Raw genomic sequence first — 21,543 nt, forward strand, 5'->3', positions numbered from 1 at the left:
CCATTGACTCCAGGTGTCCCTAGTAATGTCCCCAGGTGTCTGTAAAAGTGTCCCCAGGTGTCCATAATAGTGTCCCCAGGTGTCCCCCTCAAGGCTTTTGGCCAACCTGCCCAAGTCTCAGGTGAGCAGCATCTTGAAGACCTTGGAACCTCCATCTGATGCCACCCAACCATGGTGCCCATTGACTCCAGGTGTCCCCAGACATCCCCAGGTGTCCATATGTGTCCCTAATAGTGTCCCCAGGTGTCCCTATCGCTGTCCCCCCCAATGCTTTTGCCCAAGTCTCAGGTGGGCAGCATCTTGAAGACCTTGGAACCTCCATCTGTTGCCACCCAACCATGGTGTCCATTGACTCCAGGTGTCCCTAGTAGTGTCCCCAGGTGTCCATAAAAGTGTCCCCAGATGTCCATAATAGTGTCCTCAGGTGTCCCCCTCAATGCTTTTGGCCAACCTGCCCAATCTTAGTTGAGCAGCATCTTGAAGACCTTGGAACCTCCATCTGATGCCACCCAACCATGGTGTCCATTGACTCCAGGTGTCCCTAGTAGTGTCCCCAGGTGTCCATAAAAGTGTCCCCAGATGTCCATAATAGTGTCCCCAGGTGTCCCCCTCAATGCTTTTGGCCAACCTGCCCAATCTTAGTTGAGCAGCATCTTGAAGACCTTGGAACCTCCATCTGATGCCACCCAACCATGGTGCCCATTGACTCCAGGTGTCCCCAGACATCCCCAGGTGTCCATATGTGTCCCTAATAGTGTCCCCAGGTGTCCCTATCGCTGTCCCCCCCAATGCTTTTGCCCAAGTCTCAGGTGGGCAGCATCTTGAAGACCTTGGAACCTCCATCTGATGCCACCACACCATGGTGCCCATTGACTCCAGGTGTCCCTAGTAATGTCCCCAGGTGTCCGTAAAAGTGTCCCCAGGTGTCCATAATAGTGTCCCCAGGTGTCCCCCTCAATGCTTTTGGCCAACCTGCCCAAGTCTTAGTCGAGCAGCATCTTGAAGAGCTTGGAACCTCCATCTGATGCCACCACACCATGGTGCCCATTGACTCCAGGTGTCCCCAGACATCCCCAGGTGTCCATATGTGTCCCTAATAGTGTCCCCAGGTGTCCCTATCGCTGTCCCCCCCAATGCTTTTGCCCAAGTCTCAGGTGGGCAGCATCTTGAAGACCTTGGAACCTCCATCTGATGCCACCACACCATGGTGCCCATTGACTCCAGGTGTCCCTAGTAGTGTCCCCAGGTGTCCATAAAAGTGTCCCCAGATGTCCATAATAGTGTCCTCAGGTGTCCCCCTCAATGCTTTTGGCCAACCTGGCCAAGTCTTAGTTGAGCAGCATCGTGAAGACCTTGGAACCTCCATCTGATGCCACCAAACTATGGTGCCCATTGACTCCAGGTGTCCCCAGACATCCCCAGGTGTCCATATGTGTCCCTAATAGTGTCCCCAGGTGTCCCTATCGCTGTCCCCCCCAATGCTTTTGCCCAAGTCTCAGGTGGGCAGCATCTTGAAGACCTTGGAACCTCCATCTGATGCCACCACACCATGGTGCCCATTGACTCCAGGTGTCCCTAGTAGTGTCCCCAGGTGTCCATAAAAGTGTCCCCAGATGTCCATAATAGTGTCCTCAGGTGTCCCCCTCAATGCTTTTGGCCAACCTGCCCAATCTTAGTCGAGCAGCATCTTGAAGACCTTGGAACCTCCATCTGATGCCACCCAAACCATGGTACCCATTGACTCCAGGTGTCCATAGGTGTCCATAAAGTGTCCCCAAGTGTCCCTCACGCTGTCCCTCTCCCTCGCAGCCAACCTCCCGCCCACCTTGGCCAAGTCGCAGGTGAGCAGCGTGCGCAAGAACCTGAAGCTGCACCTCCTGAGCGTGCTGCGCCACCCGGCCTCGGGCGACTTCCAGGCGCAGATCACCACGCTGCTGGTGGACCTGGGCACCCAGCAGAGCGAGATCGCCCGCAGCCTCCCCAGCCCCCGCGACGCCCGCAAGCGCCCGCGCGACGAGCCCGACGCCGCGCTCAAGAAGATGAAGATCGGTGAGGATGAGGATGGTGACGATGGGTGGTGGTGGTGCTGGAGGTGATTTGGGTTCTTCTGGTGCTCAGCATGGGGTGGGTGGTGGTGGTGAGTTGGGTTCTACTGGTGGGTCTTTGGGGACAATGGGGATGGGTGGTGGCATTGAATGTCCATGAGGTCATCCTGGTGTCCCTAAGGTCATCCTAGTCCATCCTGGGGACAATGGGGACAGGTGGTGGTGTTAAATGTCCACCAGGTCCTTCTGGGGACACGGGGGACAGGTGGTGGCATTGAATGTCCATCAGGTCCTTCTGGGGGACACTGGGGATGGGTGGTGGCATTAAGTGTCCATCAGGTCATCCCAGTGTCCCTAAGGTCATCCCAGTCCATCGTGGGGACACTGGGGACAGGTGGTAGCATTAAATGTCCACCAGGTCTTTCTGGGGATACTGGGGACAGGTGGTGGCATTGAATGTCCATAAGGTCATCCCAGTGTCCCTCAGGTCCTCCAGTGTCCCTCAGGTCTTCCCAGTCCATCCTGGGGACAATGGGGACAGGTGGTGGCATTAAATGTCCATCAGGTCCTTCTGGGGACACTGGGGACAGGTGGTGGCATTGAATGTCCATCAGGTCCTTCTGGGGACACTGGGGGCACTGGGGATGGGTGCTGGCATTAAGTGTCCATAAGGTCATCCCAGTGTCCCTAAGGTCATCCCAGTCCATCCTGGGGACACTGGGGACAGGTGGTGGCATTGAATGTCCATCAGGTCCTTCTGAGGACACTGGGGACAGGTGGTGGCATTAAATGTCCATAAGGTTATCTCAGTGTCCCTCATGGTCCTCCCAGTCCATCCCAGGAACACTGGGGACAGGTGGTGGCATCAAGTGTCCATAAGGTCATCCCAGTGTCCCTAAGGTCATCCCAGTCCATCCTGGGGACACTGGGGACAGGTGGTAGCATTAAATGTCCACCAGGTCTTTCTGGGGATACTGGGGACAGGTGGTGGCATTGAATGTCCATAAGGTCATCCCAGTGTCCCTCAGGTCCTCCAGTGTCCCTCAGGTCTTCCCAGTCCATCCTGGGGACAATGGGGACAGGTGGTGGCGTTAAATGTCCATCAGGTCCTTCTGGGGACAGTGGGGACAGGTGGTGGCATTGAATGTCCATCAGGTCCTTCTTGGGACACTGGGGATGGGTGCTGGCATTAAGTGTCCATAAGGTCATCCCAGTGTCCCTAAGGTTATCCCAGTCCATCCTGGGGACACTGGGGACAGGTGGTGGCATTGAATGTCCACCAGGTCTTTCTGGGGACACTGGGGACAGGTGGTGGCATTGAATGTCCATAAGGTCATCCCAGTGTCCCTCAGGTCCTCCAGTGTCCCTCAGGTCTTCCCAGTCTATCCTGGGGACAATGGGGACAGGTGGTGGCGTTAAATGTCCATCAGGTCCTTCTGGGGACACTGGGGACAGGTGGTGGCATTGAATGTCCATCAGGTCCTTCTGGGGACACTGGGGACACTGGGGATGGGTGCTGGCATTAAGTGTCCATAAGGTCATCCCAGTGTCCCTAAGGTTATCCCAGTCCATCCTGGGGACACTGGGGACAGGTGGTAGCATTAAATGTCCACCAGGTCTTTCTGGGGACACTGGGGACAGGGGGTGGCATTGAATGTCCATAAGGTCATCCCAGTGTCCCTCAGGTCCTCCAGTGTCCCTCAGGTCTTCCCAGTCCATCCTGGGGACAATGGGGACAGGTGGTGGCATTAAATGTCCATCAGGTCCTTCTGGGGACACTGGGGACAGGTGGTGGCATTGAATGTCCATCAGGTCCTTCTGGGGACACTGGGGACAGGTGGTGGCATTGAATGTCCATCAGGTCCTTCTTGGGACACTGGGGACACTGGGGATGGGTGCTGGCATTAAGTGTCCATAAGGTCATCCCAGTGTCCCTAAGGTCATCCCAGTCCCTCCTGGGGACACTGGGGACAGGTGGTGGCATTGAATGTCCATCAGGTCCTTCTGAGGACACTGGGGACAGGTGGTGGCATTAAATGTCCATAAGGTCATCTCAGTGTCCCTCATGGTCCTCCCAGTCCATCCCAGGAACACTGGGGACAGGTGGTGGCATCAAGTGTCCATAAGGTCATCCCGCTGTCCCTAAGGTCACCCCTGTATCTCCTGGGGACAGTGGGGACAGGTGGTGGCATTAAATATCCATGAGGTCATCCTGGTGTCTCTAAGGTCATCCTAGTCCATCCTGGGGACAATGGGGACAGGTGGTGGCATTAAATGTCCACCAGGTCCTTCTGGGGACACTGGGGACAGGTGGTGGCATTAAATGTCCATCAGGTCCTTCTGGGGACACTGGGGATGGGTGGTGGCATTAAATGTCCATCAGGTCATCCCAGTGTCCCTAAGGTCATCCCAGTCCATCCTGGGAACAATGGGGACAGGTGGTGGCACTAAATGTCCCTCAGGTCCTCCCAGTGTCCCTACGGTCTTCCTGGGGACACTGGGGACAGGTGGTGGCACTAAATGTCCGTAAGCTAATCCCAGTGTCCCTCAGGTCCTCCCAGTCCCTCCTGGGGACAGTGGGGACAGGTGGTGGCACTGAGTGCCCCTCAGGTTCTTCTGGTAGCCCTCTGGGGACAATGGCGACAGATGGTGGCATTAAATGTCCCTCAGGTCCTCCCAGTGTCCCTAAGGTGCTCCCAGTCCCTCCTGGGGACACTGGGGACAGGTGGTGGCATTAATTGTCCCTATGGTCCTCCCAGTCCCTCCTGGGGACAATGAGGACAGGTGGTGGCATTAAGTGTCCCTCAGGTCCTCCCAGTGTCCCTAAGGTCCTCCCAGTCCCTCCTGGGGACACTGGGGACAGGTGGTGGCATTAATTGTCCCTATGGTCCTCCCAGTCCCTCCTGGGGACAATGAGGACAGGTGGTGGCATTAAGTGTCCCTCAGGTCCTCCCAATCCCTCCTGGGGACACTGGGGACAGGTGGTGGCATCCCAACCCCCCCAAGTCCCTCTCCGGGGTCCCCATGTCCTGGTGGTGACCCCGTTTGTGTCAGAGCCCCCCCTGGGCGAGGATGACGAGGACAAGGACCTGGAGGTGACAGCGGTGACCGTCCCCAAGGGGGGCGGCCCGGCCAGCGCCCCCTCGGACACCGACATCACGGCCGAGTTCCTGCAGCCGCTGCTGACGCCCGAGAACGTCGCCAACCTGGTCAGACGGGGACATCGGGGGTGACATCGGGGGTGGGATGGGACATCTGGGGTGGGATGGGACATTGGGGATGGGTCAGGACACTCTGGGTGGGATGTGACATCTGGGGATGGGTCGGGACATCTGGGGTGGGATGTGACATCTGGGGTGGGATGGGACATCTGGGGTGGGATGTGACATTGGGGATGGGTCGGGACACTCTGGGTGGGATATGACATCTGGGGTGGGATGTGACATCTGGGGACAGGTTGGGACACTGGGGTGGGATGTGACATCTGGGGTGGGATGTGGCATTGGGGATGGGTCAGGACACTCTGGGTGGGATGTGACATCTGGGGACAGGTTGGGACGCTGGGGTAGGATGTGACATCTAGGGTGGGATGTGGCATCTGGGGTGGGATGTGGCATTGGGGATGGGTCGGGACACTCTGGGTGGGATGTGACATCTGGGGATGGGTCGGGACATCTGGGGTGGGATGGGACATCTGGGGTGGGATGGGACATCTGGGGTGGGGTATGACATCTGGGGTGGGATGTGACATCTGGGGTGGGATGGGACATCTGGGGATGGGTCGGGACATCTGGGGTGGGGTATGACATTGGGGATGGGTTGGGACACTCTGGGTGGGATGGGACATCTGGGGATGGGTCGGGACATCTGGGGTGGGACGTGACATCTGGGGATGGGTTGGGACACTGGGGTGGGACGTGACATCTGGGGTGGGATGGGATATCTGGGGTGGGGTGTGACATTGGGTATGGGTCAGGACACTCTGGGTGGGATGTGGCATCTGGGGATGGGTCGGGACATCTGGGGTGGGATGGGACATCTGGGGTGGGATGGGACATCTGGGGATGGGTCGGGACATCTGGGGTGGGGTGTGACATTGGGGATGGGTTGGGACACTCTGGGTGGGATATGACATCTGGGGATGGGTCGGGACACTCTGGGTGGGATGGGACATCTGGGGTGGGATGGGACATCTGGGGTGGGATGGGACATCTGGGGATGGGTCGGGACATCTGGGGTGGGGTGTGACATTGGGGATGGGTTGGGACACTCTGGGTGGGATATGACATCTGGGGATGGGTCGGGACACTGGGGTGGGATGGGACATCTGGGGTGGGATGTGACATCTGGGGACGGGTCAGGACACGCTGGGGTGGGATGTGACATCTGGCGGGACTATGTGACATCTGGGGTGGGATGTGACGTCGGGGACGGTCAGGACACTCTGGGGTGGGATGTGACATTTGGGGGTTGATGTGGCACTTTGGGGATGATGTGACACTTTGGGGACGATGTGACACTTTGGGGTTGATGTGACACTTTGGGGGACTTTGTGACACTTGGGGGAGGATGTGACACTTTGGATGTGACACTTTGGATGTGACACTTTTGGGGGGACGATGTGACATTTGGGGGATGATGTGACACTCAGGGTTGATGTGACACTTTTGGGCGCTGATGTGACACTTTGAGGACAATGTGACACTTCAGGGACGATGTGACACTTTGGGGGGGCTCTAACATGGTGTCCCCCCCATTTTAGGTGCTGATCAGCATGGTGTCCTCCCCAAGGCCATGACCATGGGGGATGTGGCACTTTGAGGGGACAATGTGACACTTTGGGGGGCTGATGTGCCACTCTGGGGTTGATGTGACACTTTGGGGACAATGTGACACTTTTGGGGGGCTCTGATGTGGTGTCCCCCCCCGTTTTAGGTGCTGATCAGCATGGTGTCCTCCCCAAGGCCATGACCATGGGGGACGTGACGCTTTGAGGGAACAATGTGACACTTTGAGGGGATGATGTGACATTTTGGGGACAATGTGACACTTTGGGGGGCTCTAACCTGCTGTCCCGCCGTTGCAGGTCCTGATCAGCATGGTGTCCTCCCCAAGGCCATGACCATGGGGGACGTGACACTTTGAGGGGACAATGTGACACTTTGAGGGGATGATGTGACACTTTGGTGACAATGTGACACTTTGGGGAGCTCTAACCTGCTGTCCCGCCGTTGCAGGTCCTGATCAGCATGGTGTCCTCCCCACGGCCATGACCATGGGGGACGTGACACTTTGAGGGGACGATGTGACACTTTGAGGGGATGATGTGACACTTTGAGGGGATGATGTGACACATTGGGGACAATGTGACACTTTTGGGGGCTCTAACCTGCTGTCCCGCCGTTGCAGGTCCTGATCAGCATGGTGTCCTCCCCAAGGCCATGACCATGGGGGACGTGACACTTTGAGGGGACGATGTGACACTTTGAGGGGATGATGTGACACTTTGAGGGGATGATGTGACACATTGGGGACAATGTGACACTTTTGGGGGCTCTAACCTGCCGTCCCGCCGTTGCAGGTCCTGATCAGCATGGTGTCCTCCCCACGGCCATGACCATGGGGGACGTGACACTTTGAGGCGACAATGTGACACTTTGAGGGGATGATGTGACACTTTGAGGGGATGATGTGACACTTTGGGGACAATGTGACACTTTTGGGGGCTCTAACCTGCCGTCCCGCCGTTGCAGGTCCTGATCAGCATGGTGTACCTCCCCGAGGCCATGCCCGCCTCCTTCCAGGCCACCTACACGCCGGTGGAGTCGGCCGGCACGGCCGCGCAGATCAAGCACCTGGCTCGTCTCATGGCCACCCAGATGACGGCGGCCGGGCTGGGACCGGGTCTGTCTGTCCCCTGGCCCCATCTCTGTCCCCACCCTCCCCATTGACCCAAAAGCCCCCAGCGTTGACCCAAAACCCCCAAACGTTGACCCAGAACCAACCCCATTGACACCAAACCCCACAACGTTCCAACATTGACCAAACTTTTCCCCGTTGATGCAGAACCACGTCCCAACGTTGACCCAGAACCCTCCCCGTTGACCCAAAACCTCCCAATGTTGACCCAGAATCCCCCAATGTTGACCCAAAACCCCCAAACATTGACCCAGAACCAACCCCATTGATCCAAAACCCCCCAATGTTGACCCCAAACCATCCCCCATTGACCCAAAACCCCCCAGTGTTGACCCCAAACCATCCCCCATTGACCCAAAACCCCCCAATGTTGACCCCAAACCATCCCCCATTGACCCAAAACCTCCCAATGTTGACCCCAAACCATCCCCCATTGACCCAAAACCCCCCAACATTGACCTGAAAGCACACAATGGACCCTAAACCCCTCCCCATTGACCCAAAACCTCCCAATGTTGACCCAAAATCCCCCAACGTTGACCCAGAACCACCCCCTATTGACCCAAAACCCCCCAACATTGACCCAAAACCACCCCCCATTGACCCAGAACCACCTCCCATTGACCCAGTACCTCCCAATGTTGACCCCAAACCTCCCAACGTTGACCCAAAACCCTCCCCATTGATCCAAAACCCCCCAACGTTGACCCCAAACCATCCCCCATTGACCCAAAACCTCCCAACGTTGACCCCAAACCATCCCCCATTGACCCAAAACCTCCCAACGTTGACCCCAAACCATCCCCATTGACCCAAAACCCCCCAACATTGACCCGAAACCACACAATGGACCCTAAACCCCTCCCCATTGTCCAAAACCTCCCAATGTTGACCCAAAATCCCCCAACGTTGACCCAGAACCACCCCCTATTGACGCAAAACCCCCCAACATTGACCCAAAACCACCCCCCATTGACCCAGAACCACCTCCCATTGACCCAGTACCTCCCAATGTTGACCCCAAACCTCCCAACGTTGACCCAAAACCCTCCCCATTGATCCGAAACCCCCCAACGTTGACCCCAAACCATCCCCCATTGACCCAAAACCTCCCAATGTTGACCCCAAACCATCCCCATTGACCCAAAACCCCCCAACATTGACCCGAAACCACACAATGGACCCTAAACCCCTCCCCATTGACCCAAAACCTCCCAATGTTGACCCAAAATCCCCCAACGTTGACCCTGAACTACCCCCTATTGACCCAAAACCCCCCAACATTGACCCAAAACCACCCCCCATTGACCCAGAACCACCTCCCATTGACCCAGTACCTCCCAACGTTGACCCCAAACCTCCCAACGTTGACCCAAAACCCTCCCCATTGATCCAAAACCCCCCAACGTTGACCCCAAACCATCCCCCATTGACCCAAAACCTCCCAACGTTGACCCCAAACCATCCCCCATTGACCCAAAACCTCCCAACGTTGACCCCAAACCATCCCCCATTGACCCAAAACCTCCCAACGTTGACCCCAAACCATCCCCCATTGACCCAAAACCTCCCAATGTTGACCCCAAACCATCCCCCATTGACCCAAAACCTCCCAACGTTGACCCCAAACCATCCCCATTGACCCAAAACCCCCCAACATTGACCTGAAACCAGACAATGGACCCTAAACCCCACCCCATTGACCCAAAACCTCCCAATGTGGACCCAAAATCCCCCAACGTTGACCCTGAACTACTCCCTATTGACCCAAATCCCCCAACGTTGACCCCAAACCACCCAGTGGACCCCAAAACCCTCCCCATTGACCCAAATCCCCTAACATTGACCCACAACCTCCCAATGTTGACCCTAAACCTCCCAACATTGGCCCCAAACCACCCCCATTGACCCAAGACCACCCCCAATTGACCCAAACCCTTCCCCATTGACCCCAAACTCCCCACCATTGACCCCAAACCCCCCACCATTGACCCCAACCCCCCCCATTGACCCAAAACCCCCCAATGTTGACCCCAAACCCCTCCCCATTGACCCAGAACCCCCCAACACTGACCCAGAACCACCCTCCATTGACCCAAATCCTCCCAACGTGGACCCAAAAACCCCCAACATTGACCCAAGACCACCCCCATTGACCCAAGACCACCCCCAACTGACCCAAACCCTTCCCCATTGACCCAAGACCACCCCCATTGACCCCAAACCACCCCCGTTGACCCAAGACCACCCCCATTGACCCAAGACCACCCCCAGTTGACCCAAACCCTTCCCCATTGACCCAAAACTCCCCAACATTGACCCCCCATTGACCCAAGATAACCCCCAATGGACCTAAACCCTTCCCCATTGACCCAAAACCCCCCAAGGTTGACCCCAAACCACCCCCCATTGACCCAAGATAAACCCCAATGGACCTAAACCCTTCCCCATTGACCCAAAACCCCCCAAGGTTGACCCCAAACCCTTCCCCATTGACCCCAACCCCCCCCATTGACTCACCCCCCCTGGTTTCCCAGGCGTGGAGCAGACGAAGCAGCTGAAGGAGGAGGCCCGCGAGGAGAAGGCCGCCAAGCCCGAGAGCGTCCTGATCCGGCGGCGCCTGTCGGCCCTGGCCCAGGGTCAGGCCATCTCGGTGCTGGGGGCCCAGGCTTCGGCCTCCCCACACACCGAAGAGGAGGCCCCCCAGGCCAAACGCCGCCCCGAGCCCATCATGCCGGCCACACAGCCCCGGTGAGTCCCCATGTGCCACCAAACCGGGCTCTGTCACAGAGGGTGAGATTAAGACAAGGTTTAGGCGCGGGATTAAGGGGTTGTGCAGGTCTGGGTGTTGGAGTCGAGCGGGACAGAAAGAGGAGTGAAACAGGGATTTTATGCAGAGTATTGTTGGTAAATTCATACCCTGAAAAGCCAATTGGTTCTGTCACCTGGTGGGTAATTAAGGTGTGTTTTAGACCTGGGATTAAGGAGTCAGTGGGGGGTTTGGAGTCATTGGGGGGTTTGGAGTCATTGGGGGTTTGGAGTCAATGGGGAGTTGGAGTCGATGGGGAGTTGGAGCCAATGGGTGAGGTTTGGAATCAATGGGGGTTTGGAGTCATTGGGGGGTTAGAGTCAATGGGTGGGGTTTGGAGTCAACGGGGGTTTGGAGTCAATGGGGAGTTGGAGTCACTGGGGAGTTGGAGTCAATGTGGGGGGTTTGGGGTCAATGAGGAGTTGGAGTCAATGGGGGTTTGGAGTCAATGGGGAGGATTTGGAGTCAATGGGGGTTTGGAGTCATTGGGGGGTTGGAGTCAATGAGGGGGGTTTGGAGTCAATGGGGAGTTGGAGTCGATGTGGGGGGGTTGGAGTCAATGAGGGTTTGGAGTCAATGAGGGGGGTTTGGAGTCAATGGGGGTTTGGAGTCAATGGGGAGTTGGAGTCAATGGGGAGTTGGAGTCGATGTGGGGGGTTTGGAGTCAATGGGGGTTTGGAGTCAATGGGGGTTTGGAGTCAATGAGGGTTTGGAGTCAATGGGGGTTGGAGTCAATGGGGGGTTGGAGTCAATGGGGGGTTGGAGTCAATGGGGAGTTGGAGTCGATGTGGGGGGTTTGGAGTCAATCGGGGGTTGGAGTCAATGGGGGTTTGGAGTCAATGGGGAGGATTTAGAGTCAATGGGGGTTTGGAGTCAATGGGGAGTTGGAGTCAATGTGGGGGGTTTGGAGTCAATGGGGGGTTGGAGTCAATGGGGGGTTGGAGTCAATGGGGGTTTGGAGTCAATGGGTAGGATTTAGAGTCAATGGGGGGTTGGAGTCAATGGGGAGGATTTAGAGTCAATGGGGGGTTGGAGTCAATGGGGGTTTAGAGTCAATGGGGGTTTAGAGTTAATGGGGGGTTGGAGTCAATGGGGGTTGGAGTCAATGGGGAGTTGGAGTCAATGGGGGTTTGGAGTCAATGCGGGGTTGGAGTCAATGGGGGGGTTGGAGTCAATGGGGGTTTAGAGTCAATGGGGGTTTGGAGTCAATGCGGGGTTGGAGTCAATGGGGAGTTGGAGTCAATGGGTGGGGTTTGGAGTCAATGGGGGTTTGGAGTCAATGGGGGTTTAGAGTCAATGGGGGTTTAGAGTTAATGGGGGGTTGGAGTCAATGGGGAGGATTTAGAGTCAATGGGGGGTTGGAGTCAATGGGGGTTTAGAGTCAATGGGGGTTTAGAGTTAATGGGGGGTTGGAGTCAATGGGGGGTTGGAGTCAATGGGGAGTTGGAGTCAATGGGGGTTTAGAGTCAATGGGGGGTTGGAGTCAATGGGGGGGTTGGAGTCAATGGGGGTTTAGAGTCAATGGGGGTTTGGAGTCAATGCGGGGTTGGAGTCAATGGGGAGTTGGAGTCAATGGGTGGGGTTTGGAGTCAATGGGGGTTTGGAGTCAAGGTGGGGGGGTTGGAGTCAATGAGGAGTTGAAGTCAATGGAGGAGTTGGAGTCAATGGAGGATTTGGAGTCAATGGGTGATTTGAGTCATTGTGGGGGGTTGATTAACTCACGGGGCTTTATTAAATCGGGGGGGTGGGTGCATCGATGACGGTGCGGGTGCTGAGGGTCCCTTTCCATGTCCCCCCCAGGCTGGCGGGGGCGGGGGGCCGCAAGAAGGTTTTCCGCCTGAGCGACGCGCTGAAGCCGCTGAGCGACGTGCAGATCGAGAAGCTCAAACTGGGCGCCGTCAAGCGCATCCTCCGCGCCGAGCGCGCCGTGGCCGCCAGCGGCGCCGCCCAGGTAGCCCCAGGGCACTGGGGGGCACTGGGAGGTGCTGGGGGGGGTTACTGGGGGGCACTGGGAGGCACTGGGGGCGCTCTGAGAGCACTGGAGGGACTCGAGGGGAAGCTGAGTGGGGCTGGGAAGTACTGGGGAGCACTGGACGGACACTGGGAGGCACCAGGGGGGACACTGGGAGGCACCGGGGGGGACACTGGGAGGCACCGGGGGGGACACTGGGAGGCGCTGGGGTCAGTACTGGGAGGCACCAGAGGGCACACTGGGAGGCACTGGGGTGGGTGCTGGGAGGCACTGGGGTGGATACTGGGAGGCACCAGAGGGGACACTGGGAGGCACTGGGGGGGGACACTGGGAGGCACCAGGGAGGATGCTGGGAGGCACTGGTGTCCCTTTAGTGTGGCAACCGCTGTACTGGGACGCACTGGGGCTGTCAGATGCTACTGGGCACACTGGTGGGGATACAGGGAGGCACTGGGGGGGATGCTGGGAGGCACTGGTGTCCCCACAGTGTGGCACCCGCTGTACTGGGACGCACTGGGGCAGTCACATGGTACTGGGGACACTGGTGGGGATACAGGGAGGCACTGGGAGGCACTGGTGTCCCTTTAGTGTGGCACCCGCTGTACTGGGATGCAGTGGGGCAGTCAGATGCTACTGAGCACACTGGTGAGGATACAGAGAGGCACTGGGAGGCACTGGTGTCCCCACAGTGGGGCACTCAGATGCTACTGGGGACACTGGTGAGGATACAGGGAGGCACTGGTGTCCCCGCAGTGGGGCAGTCAGATGCTACTGGGCACACTGGTGGGGATACAGGGAGGCACTGGAGAGGATGCTGGGAGGCACTGGTGTCCCTTTAGTGTGGCACCCGCTGTACTGGGACGCATTGGTGGGGATACAGGGAGGCATTGGGGAGGCACTGGGAGGCACTGGTGTCCCTTTAGTGTGGCACCCGCTGTACTGGGACGCATTGGTGGGGATACAGGGAGGCATTGGGGAGGCACTGGGAGGCACTGGTGTCCCTTTAGTGTGGCACCCGCTGTACTGGGACGCATTGGTGGGGATACAGGGAGGCATTGGGGAGGCACTGGTGTCCCTTTAGTGTGGCACCCGCTGTACTGGGACGCATTGGTGGGGATACAGGGAGGCATTGGGGAGGCACTGGGAGGCACTGGTGTCCCTTTAGTGTGGCACCCGCTGTACTGGGACGCACTGGGGCAGTCACATGGTGCTGGGGACACTGGTGGGGATACAGGGAGGCACTGGGGAGGATACTGGGAGGCACTGGGAGGCACTGGTGTCCCTGCAGTGGGGCAGTCAGATGCAACTGGGCACACTGGTGGGGATACTGGGAGGCACTGGTGTCTCTGCAGTGGGGCAGTCAGATGCAACTGGGGACACTGGTGAGGATACAGGGAGGCACTGGTGTCCCCACAGTGGGGCAGTCAGATGCTCCTGGGCACACTGGTGGGGATACAGGGAGGCATTGGGGAGGCACTGGGAGGCACTGGTGTCCCTTTAGTGTGGCACCCGCTGTACTGGGCCGCACTGGGGCAGTCACGTGCTGGGGACACTGGTGGGGATACAGGGAGGCACTGGGGGGGATGCTGGGAGGCACTGGTGTCCCTTTAGTGTGGCACCCGCTGTACTGGGCCGCACTGGGGCAGTCACATGGTGCTGGGGACACTGGTGGGGATACAGGGAGGCCCTGAGAGTCCCGATGTACTGGGAAGCGCCGCACACTCACCAAGGGGGTCACCAGCGCCGTTGTCAGCGCGGGCTCCTCCCCAGCGTTGTCCGCCGTGTCCCCCCAGGCCCGCGTGAAGATCCTGGCGTCGCTGGTGACGCAGTTCGACGTCCCCGCCAAGGCCGAGGTGCTGGCGTTCGTGCTGGAGGACGCGCGGTCGCGCCTGGACCTGGCGCTGGCCTGGCTGTTCCAGGAGTACAACCGGCACCTGGCGCGCGGCGCCGCCGGCGACCTGCACCGCTACGACCAGTGCCTCGTGGGGCTGCTGGGGGGGCTGCACGACAAGCCCGACCAGAAGGACGGGTGGGGACAACGGGGGGGGACAGCGGGAGGGGATGGGGACACCAGGGAGGGGCTGGTGTCACCAGGGATGGACACCATGGATGGGATGGGGACACCAGGGAGGGGATGGGGACACCAGGGAGGGGCTGGTGTCACCAGGGATGGACACCATGGATGGGATGGGGACACCAGGGAGGGGATGGGGACACCAGGGAGGGGATGGGGACACCAGGGATGGGATGGAGACACCAGGGATGGGATGGAGACACCAGGGATGGGGACACCAGGGATGGGATGGAGACACCAGGGATGGGGACACCAGGGATGGGATGGGGACACCAGGGAGGGGATGGGGACACCAGGGAGGGGATGGGGACGCCAGGGATGGGGACACCAGGGATGGGATGGAGACACCAGGGATGGGGACACCAGGGATGGGATGGAGACACCAGGGAGGGGATGGGGACACCAGGGATGGGATGGAGACATCAGGGATGGGGATACCAGGGAGGGGATGGGGATGCCAGGGATGGGATGGAGACACCAGGGATGGGGACACCAGGGAGGGGATGGGGACACCAGGGGTGGGGACACCAGGGATGGGATGGGGACACCAGGGATGGGATGGAGACACCAGGGATGGGGACACCAGGGAGGGGATGGGGACACCAGGGGTGGGGACACCAGGGGTGGGGACACCAGGGACGGGATGGGGACACCAGGGATGGGATGGAGACACCAGGGATGGGGACACCAGGGATGGGATGGGGACACCAGGGGTGGGGACACCAGGGATGGGATGGGGACACCAGGGATGGGGACACCAGGGATGGGATGGGGACACCAGGGATGGGATGGAGGCACCAGGGAGGGGATGGGGACACCAGGGAGGGGATGGGGACACCAGGGATGGGGACACCAGGGAGGGGATGGGGACACCAGGGATGGGATGGAGACACCAGGGAGGGGATGGGGACACCAGGGAGGGGATGGGGACACCAGGGATGGGGACACCAGGGAGGGGATGGAGACACCAGGGATGGGGACACCAGGGAGGGGATGGGGACACCAGGGATGGGATGGAGACACCAGGGATGGGGACACCAGGGAGGGGATGGAGACACCAGCGATGGGATGGTGTCACCAAGGATGGACACCAGGGAGGGGATGGTGTCACCAAGGATGGGATGGGGACACCAGGGAGGGGATGGGGACACCAGGGATGGGATGGGGACACCAGGGATGGGATGGGGATACCAGGAATGGGGACAACAGGGACAGAATGGGGACACCAGGGACACCAGCCACTCTATGAGGCTCTGGAGAACCTTTGAGTTCTTGGGCCATGAACGTCCCTCCAGATGGTCCCCAGGGCTGCCCCGTGTGTGTCCCCACATGGTGACACCCCACATGGTGACACCCCACATGATGACATCCCCACGTGACGACGTCCCTTTCCCGCAGGATCTTCACCAAGGTGGTGCTGGAGGCGCCGCTGATCACCGAGAGCGCGCTGGAGGTGATCCGCAAGTACTGCGAGGACGAGGTGAGGACATCTGGGGACGTGGGGACAAACCAGGCGCTGAACGTCAGCGATTGGAAGGGACCTCAGGGTCAAAATGGCGCCGGAATCACCTCAGGGCTCAAAATGGCGCCTGAATCACCTCAGGGTCAAAATGGCGCCAGAATCACCTCAGGGCTCAAAATGGCGCCAAAATCACCTCAGGGCTCAAAATGGCGCCGGAATCACCTCAGGGTCAAAATGGCACCAGAATCACCTCAGGGCTCAAAATGGCGCCTGAATCACCTCGGGGTTCAAAATGGCGCCAGAATCACCTCAGGGCTCAAAATGGCGCCAGAATCACCTCAGGGCTCAAAATGGTGCCAAAATCACCTCAGGGACAAAATGGCGCCAAAATCACCTCAGGGCTCAAAATGGCGCCAGAATCACCTCAGGGTCAAAATGGCACCAAAATCACCTCAGGGACAAAATGGCGCCAAAATCACCTCAGGGCTCAAAATGGCGCCTGAATCACCTTAGGGTCAAAATGGCGCCAGAATCATGTCAGGAATCAAAGTAGGGGTTCCAGGGGCACCAAATTGGGGAGTTTTAGCCTCGATTTTGTTATATACTGGAAGAAAATGTACAAAAAGTGATTAATGTGGGGATTATTGATAAAGAGAGTGACCCCCAAACTACCTCAAAATGGCGGCGCCTGAATCACCTCAGGGAACAAAATGGCGCCAGAATCATCTCAGGGATCAAAATGGGGGATCCAGGGGCACCAAATTGAGGAGTTTTAGCTTTGATTTCATTATATACTGAAAGAAAATGTACAAAAAGTGACTAATGTGGGGATTATTGATAAACAGAGGGACCCCCAAACTGCTTCAAAATGGCGGCGCCTGAATCACCTCAGGGAACAAAATGGCCCCAAAATCACTCCAGGGTCAAAATGGCACCAGAATCACCTCAGGGATCAAAGTGGGGGTTCCAGGGGCACCAAATTGGGGAGTTTTAGCTTTGATTTCATTATATACTGAAAGAAAATGTACAAAAAGTGACTAATGTGGGGATTATTGATAAACAGAGCGACCCCCAAACTGCCTCAAAATGGCGGCGCCTGAATCACCTCAGGGACAAAATGGCACCAGAATCACTCCAGGGTCAAAATGGCACCCGAATCACCTCAGGGCTCCAAATGGTGGCTCCGGGAGCACCAAATTGGGGAGTTTTAGCCTTGATTTCATTATATGATGGAAGAAAATGTACAAAAAGTGATTAATGTGGGAATTATCGATAAAGAGAGCGACCCCCAAACTGCCTCAAAATGGCGGCGCCTGAATCACCTCAGGGAACAAAATGGCGCCAGAATCACCTCAGGGACAAAATGGCGCCTGAATCACCTCAGGGATCAAAATGGGGGTTCCAGGGGACCCAATTTTGGGCTTTTTTCCCTCGCTACAACACTCTACACTTGTTTTATTTCATTAAGCGTCCCTCACTGTCCCCGCAGAGCCGAACCTACCTGGGCATGTCCACTCTTTGCGACCTGATCTTCAAGCGCCCATCGCGGCAATTCCAGTACCTGCACGTCCTGCTGGACCTCAGCTCCCACGAGAAGGAGAAGGTGCGTAGGTCCTGCCGCCACCCTCGGGGACGCCGCTGTCCCCGTGTCCCCACCGTGTCACCGTATCCCCCTCAAGGTCCGCCAGCAAGCCCTGCAGTTCATCAAGCGCATGTACGAGCGGGACCAGCTGCGTGAATACGTCGAGAAGTTCGCCTTCAATTATTTACAGCTCCTGGTTCACCCCAACCCGCCCTCGGTGCTTTTTGGGGCGGACAAGGACACGGGTGAGTCGTGGGAAGGTTAATGGGGGGGGTGACACCCCAAGTTGTCCCCGTTGCGGTGACGCTTTGGCGGCAGAGGTGGCGGCGCCGTGGACCGAGGAGACCATCAAGCAATGTCTGTACCTGTACCTGGCGCTGCTGCCGCTCAACCACAAGCTGATCCACGAGCTGGCGTCCGTGTACACCGAGGCCATCGCCGACATCAAACGCACCGTCCTGCGAGTCATCGAGCACCCGGTGAGCGCCCTGAGGGGACACTGGGGTGACACGGTGGCTGTGGTGGCCACCGTGGCAATGGCTGCTGTACCGTAGATCCGTGGGATGGGGATGAACTCCCCTGAGCTGCTGTTGCTGGTGGAGAATTGTCCCAAAGGAGCTGAGACGCTGGTGACGCGGTGTCTGCACAGCCTGACGGACAAAGGTAAGGGACATGGGGACACGGGGGACGCGGGGGTGGCCCGCGGTGACGTGTCACCCCCCGCCTGGCAGTGCCGCCCTCGCCGGAGCTGGTGAAGAGGGTCCGGGATCTTTATCACAAGCGGCTGCCGGACGTGAGGTTCCTCATCCCAGTCCTCAACGGGCTGGAGAAGGTGGGTGTCCCCTCCGTGGGTGTCCCCGTGTCACCTCCGCGGGTGTCCCTGTGTCACCTCCCCGCGGGTGTCCCCAAATGGTGCTGAGCGCCGCTGTTTTGGGTGCAGAAAGAGGTGATTCAGGCGCTGCCCAAGCTCATCAAGCTCAACCCCATCGTGGTCAAGGAGGTTTTCAACCGGCTGCTGGGGACACAGCACGGTAGGGGACAGCATGGGGACATGTGGGATCCCGCGGGGGGACATGGCTGGGGACAGTCCCATTGACCACTGTGGGGACATCCTGGGTGTGACATGGCTGGGGACAGTCCCATTGACCCCTGTGGGGACATCTGGGGTGGGACATGGCTGGGGACAGTCCCATTGACCCCTGTGGGGACATCCTGCGTGTGACATGGCTGGGGACAGTCCCATTGACCCCTGTGGGGACATCTGGGGTGGGACATGGCTGGGGACAATCCCATTGACCCCTGTGGGGACATGGGGACATCCTGGGATGTGACATGGCTGGGGACAGTCCCAGTGACCACCATGGTGACATGAGACCTCCCTGGGGTGTGACATGGCTGGGGACAGTCCCATTGACCCCTGTGGGGACATCTGGGGTGTGACATGGCTGGGGACAGTCCCATTGACCACCATGGTGACATGAGACCTCCCTGGGGTGTGACATGGCAGGGGACAGTCCCATTGACCCCTGTGGGGACATGGGGACATCCTGGGGTGTGACATGGCTGGGGACAGTCCCATTGACCACAGTGTGGACACGGGGCCATCCTTGGGTGTGCCACAGTCCATGTCACCTCCTGGGAAGTGTCTTCAAGTCCCCAGAGTCCCCCAGGGCCACCTGTAGGTGGCACAAGGCCCTGTCCCCAAGGCCACCATGTCCCGCTGTCCCCACAGGTGACGGCTCCTCGGCCGTGTCCCCGCTGAGCCCGGGCGAGCTTCTGGTCGCGCTGCACAACATCGACTCCTCCAAGTGCGACATGAAATCCATCATCAAAGGTGGGTGACGAGGTGACAATGGGGACACCCCGAGCCACACCCGGGGGGCGGCGGTGACACCGGGGAGGTGACAGCGCCGTCCCCACAGCCACCAACCTGTGCTTCGCCGAGCGCAACGTGTACACGTCGGAGGTGCTGGCGGTGGTGCTGCAGCAGCTCATGGAGCTCAGCCCGCTCCCCGTGCTGCTCATGCGCACCGTCATCCAGGCGCTGGCCATGTACCCGCGCCTCGGCGGCTTCGTCACCAACATCCTGCAGCGCCTCATCATGAAACAGGTCCGTCTGTCTGGCTGGCTGCCTGTCCAGATGTCTGTCTGTCCCTTGGGGGTCCTTTGGGTTTGGGTTCGGTGGCTCTGGGGGGTCCCTGACCCTCGTTGTACCCGCGCCTGGGTGGCTTTGTTGCCAGCATCTTATAGCACTCCATCATGAAACAGGTCCATTTGTCCATCCGTCCCTTTGTCTGTCCATCGCTTTGTCTGTCTGTCCATCCCTTTGTCTGTCTGTCCCTCAGGGGGTTGGGTGTCCCTTGGGTTTGGTGGCTCTGGGGTGTCCCAAACCTCATGGTACCCACACCTGGGTGGCTTCATCACCAACATCTTGTAGCACCTCATCATGAAACAGGTCTGTCCATCCATCCCTCTGTCTGTCTGTCCATCCCTTTGTCTGTCTGTCCCTCAGGGGGTTGGGTGTCCCTTGGGTTTGGTGGCTCTGGGGGGTCCCAAACCTCATGGTACCCACACCTGGGTGGCTTCATCGCCAACATCCTGCAGCACCTCATCATGAAACAGGTCTGTCTGTCCGTCCATCCCTCTGTCTGTCTGTCCATCCCTCTGTCTGTCTGTCCATCCCTCTGTCTGTCTGTCCCTCAGGGGGTTGGGTGTCCCTTGGGTTTGGTGGCTCTGGGGGGTCCCAAACCTCATGGTACCCACACCTGGGTGGCTTCATCACCAACATCTTGTAGCAGCTCATCATGAAACAGGTCTGTCTGTCTGTCCATCCCTCTGTCTGTCTGTCCATCCCTCTGTCTGTCTGTCCATCCCTTTGTCTGTCTGTCCCGCAGGGGGTTGGGTGTCTCTTGGGTTTGGGTTTGATGGCTCTGGGGGGTCCCAGACCTCATGGTACCCACACCTGGGTGGCTTCATCACCAACATCTTGTAGCAGCTCATCATGAAACAGGTCTGTCTGTCCGTCCATCCCTCTGTCTGTCTGTCCATCCCTCTGTCTGTCTGTCCATCCCTTTGTCTGTCTGTCTGTCCCTCAGGGGGTTGGGTGTCCCTTGGGTTTGGGTTTGATGGCTCTGGGGGGTCCCAGACCTCATGGTACCCAAACCTGGGTGGCTTCATCACCAACATCTTGTAGCAGCTCATCATGAAACAGGTCTGTCCATCCATCCCTCTGTCTGTCTGTCCATCCCTTTGTCTGTCTGTCCCGCAGGGGGTTGGGTGTCTCTTGGGTTTGGGTTTGATGGCTCTGGGGGGTCCCAGACCTCATGGTACCCACACCTGGGTGGCTTCATCACCAACATCTTGTAGCAGCTCATCATGAAACAGGTCTGTCCATCCATCCCTCTGTCTGTCTGTCCATCCCTTTGTCTGTCACTCCGTTGGGATGTCTGTCTGTCCCTCAGGGGGTTGGGTGTCCCTTGGGTTTGGGTTTGGTGGCTCTGGGGGGTCCCTGACCCTCATTGTACCCACATCTGGGTGGCTTTGTCACCAACATCCTGCAGCGCCTCAGCATGGAGCAGGTCTGGCTGTCCGTCCGTCCATCCATCCACATGTCTCTCTGGCCATCTGTCTGTCCCTGTGTCTGTCTGTCTGTCCCTGTGTCTGTCTCTCTGTCCCCATGT

General features: G+C 58.3%; 1 protein-coding gene across 2 annotated transcripts in view; it reads left to right on the plus strand.

Annotated features, from left to right (window-relative positions):
- Positions 1 to 21,543, plus strand: part of SYMPK (symplekin scaffold protein) — a 36,670-nt gene that overhangs the window by 10,954 nt on the left and 4,173 nt on the right. For both annotated transcript variants that reach the window (XM_065859393.2, XM_071800791.1), the window contains exons 9-23: positions 1,810 to 2,049; positions 5,100 to 5,254; positions 7,799 to 7,949; positions 10,502 to 10,715; positions 12,574 to 12,724; positions 14,539 to 14,774; positions 16,218 to 16,299; positions 17,771 to 17,884; positions 17,961 to 18,108; positions 18,182 to 18,342; positions 18,418 to 18,526; positions 18,595 to 18,695; positions 18,804 to 18,894; positions 19,596 to 19,697; positions 19,786 to 19,973. In XM_065859393.2, the coding sequence (XP_065715465.2) occupies positions 1,810 to 2,049; positions 5,100 to 5,254; positions 7,799 to 7,949; positions 10,502 to 10,715; positions 12,574 to 12,724; positions 14,539 to 14,774; positions 16,218 to 16,299; positions 17,771 to 17,884; positions 17,961 to 18,108; positions 18,182 to 18,342; positions 18,418 to 18,526; positions 18,595 to 18,695; positions 18,804 to 18,894; positions 19,596 to 19,697; positions 19,786 to 19,973 (2,243 nt within the window). The remainder of the gene's footprint in view (positions 1 to 1,809; positions 2,050 to 5,099; positions 5,255 to 7,798; positions 7,950 to 10,501; positions 10,716 to 12,573; positions 12,725 to 14,538; positions 14,775 to 16,217; positions 16,300 to 17,770; positions 17,885 to 17,960; positions 18,109 to 18,181; positions 18,343 to 18,417; positions 18,527 to 18,594; positions 18,696 to 18,803; positions 18,895 to 19,595; positions 19,698 to 19,785; positions 19,974 to 21,543) is intronic.

This window comes from Patagioenas fasciata, chromosome 33 (genome assembly GCF_037038585.1).
Source record: "Patagioenas fasciata isolate bPatFas1 chromosome 33, bPatFas1.hap1, whole genome shotgun sequence".
Lineage (NCBI taxonomy): Eukaryota > Metazoa > Chordata > Aves > Columbiformes > Columbidae > Patagioenas > Patagioenas fasciata.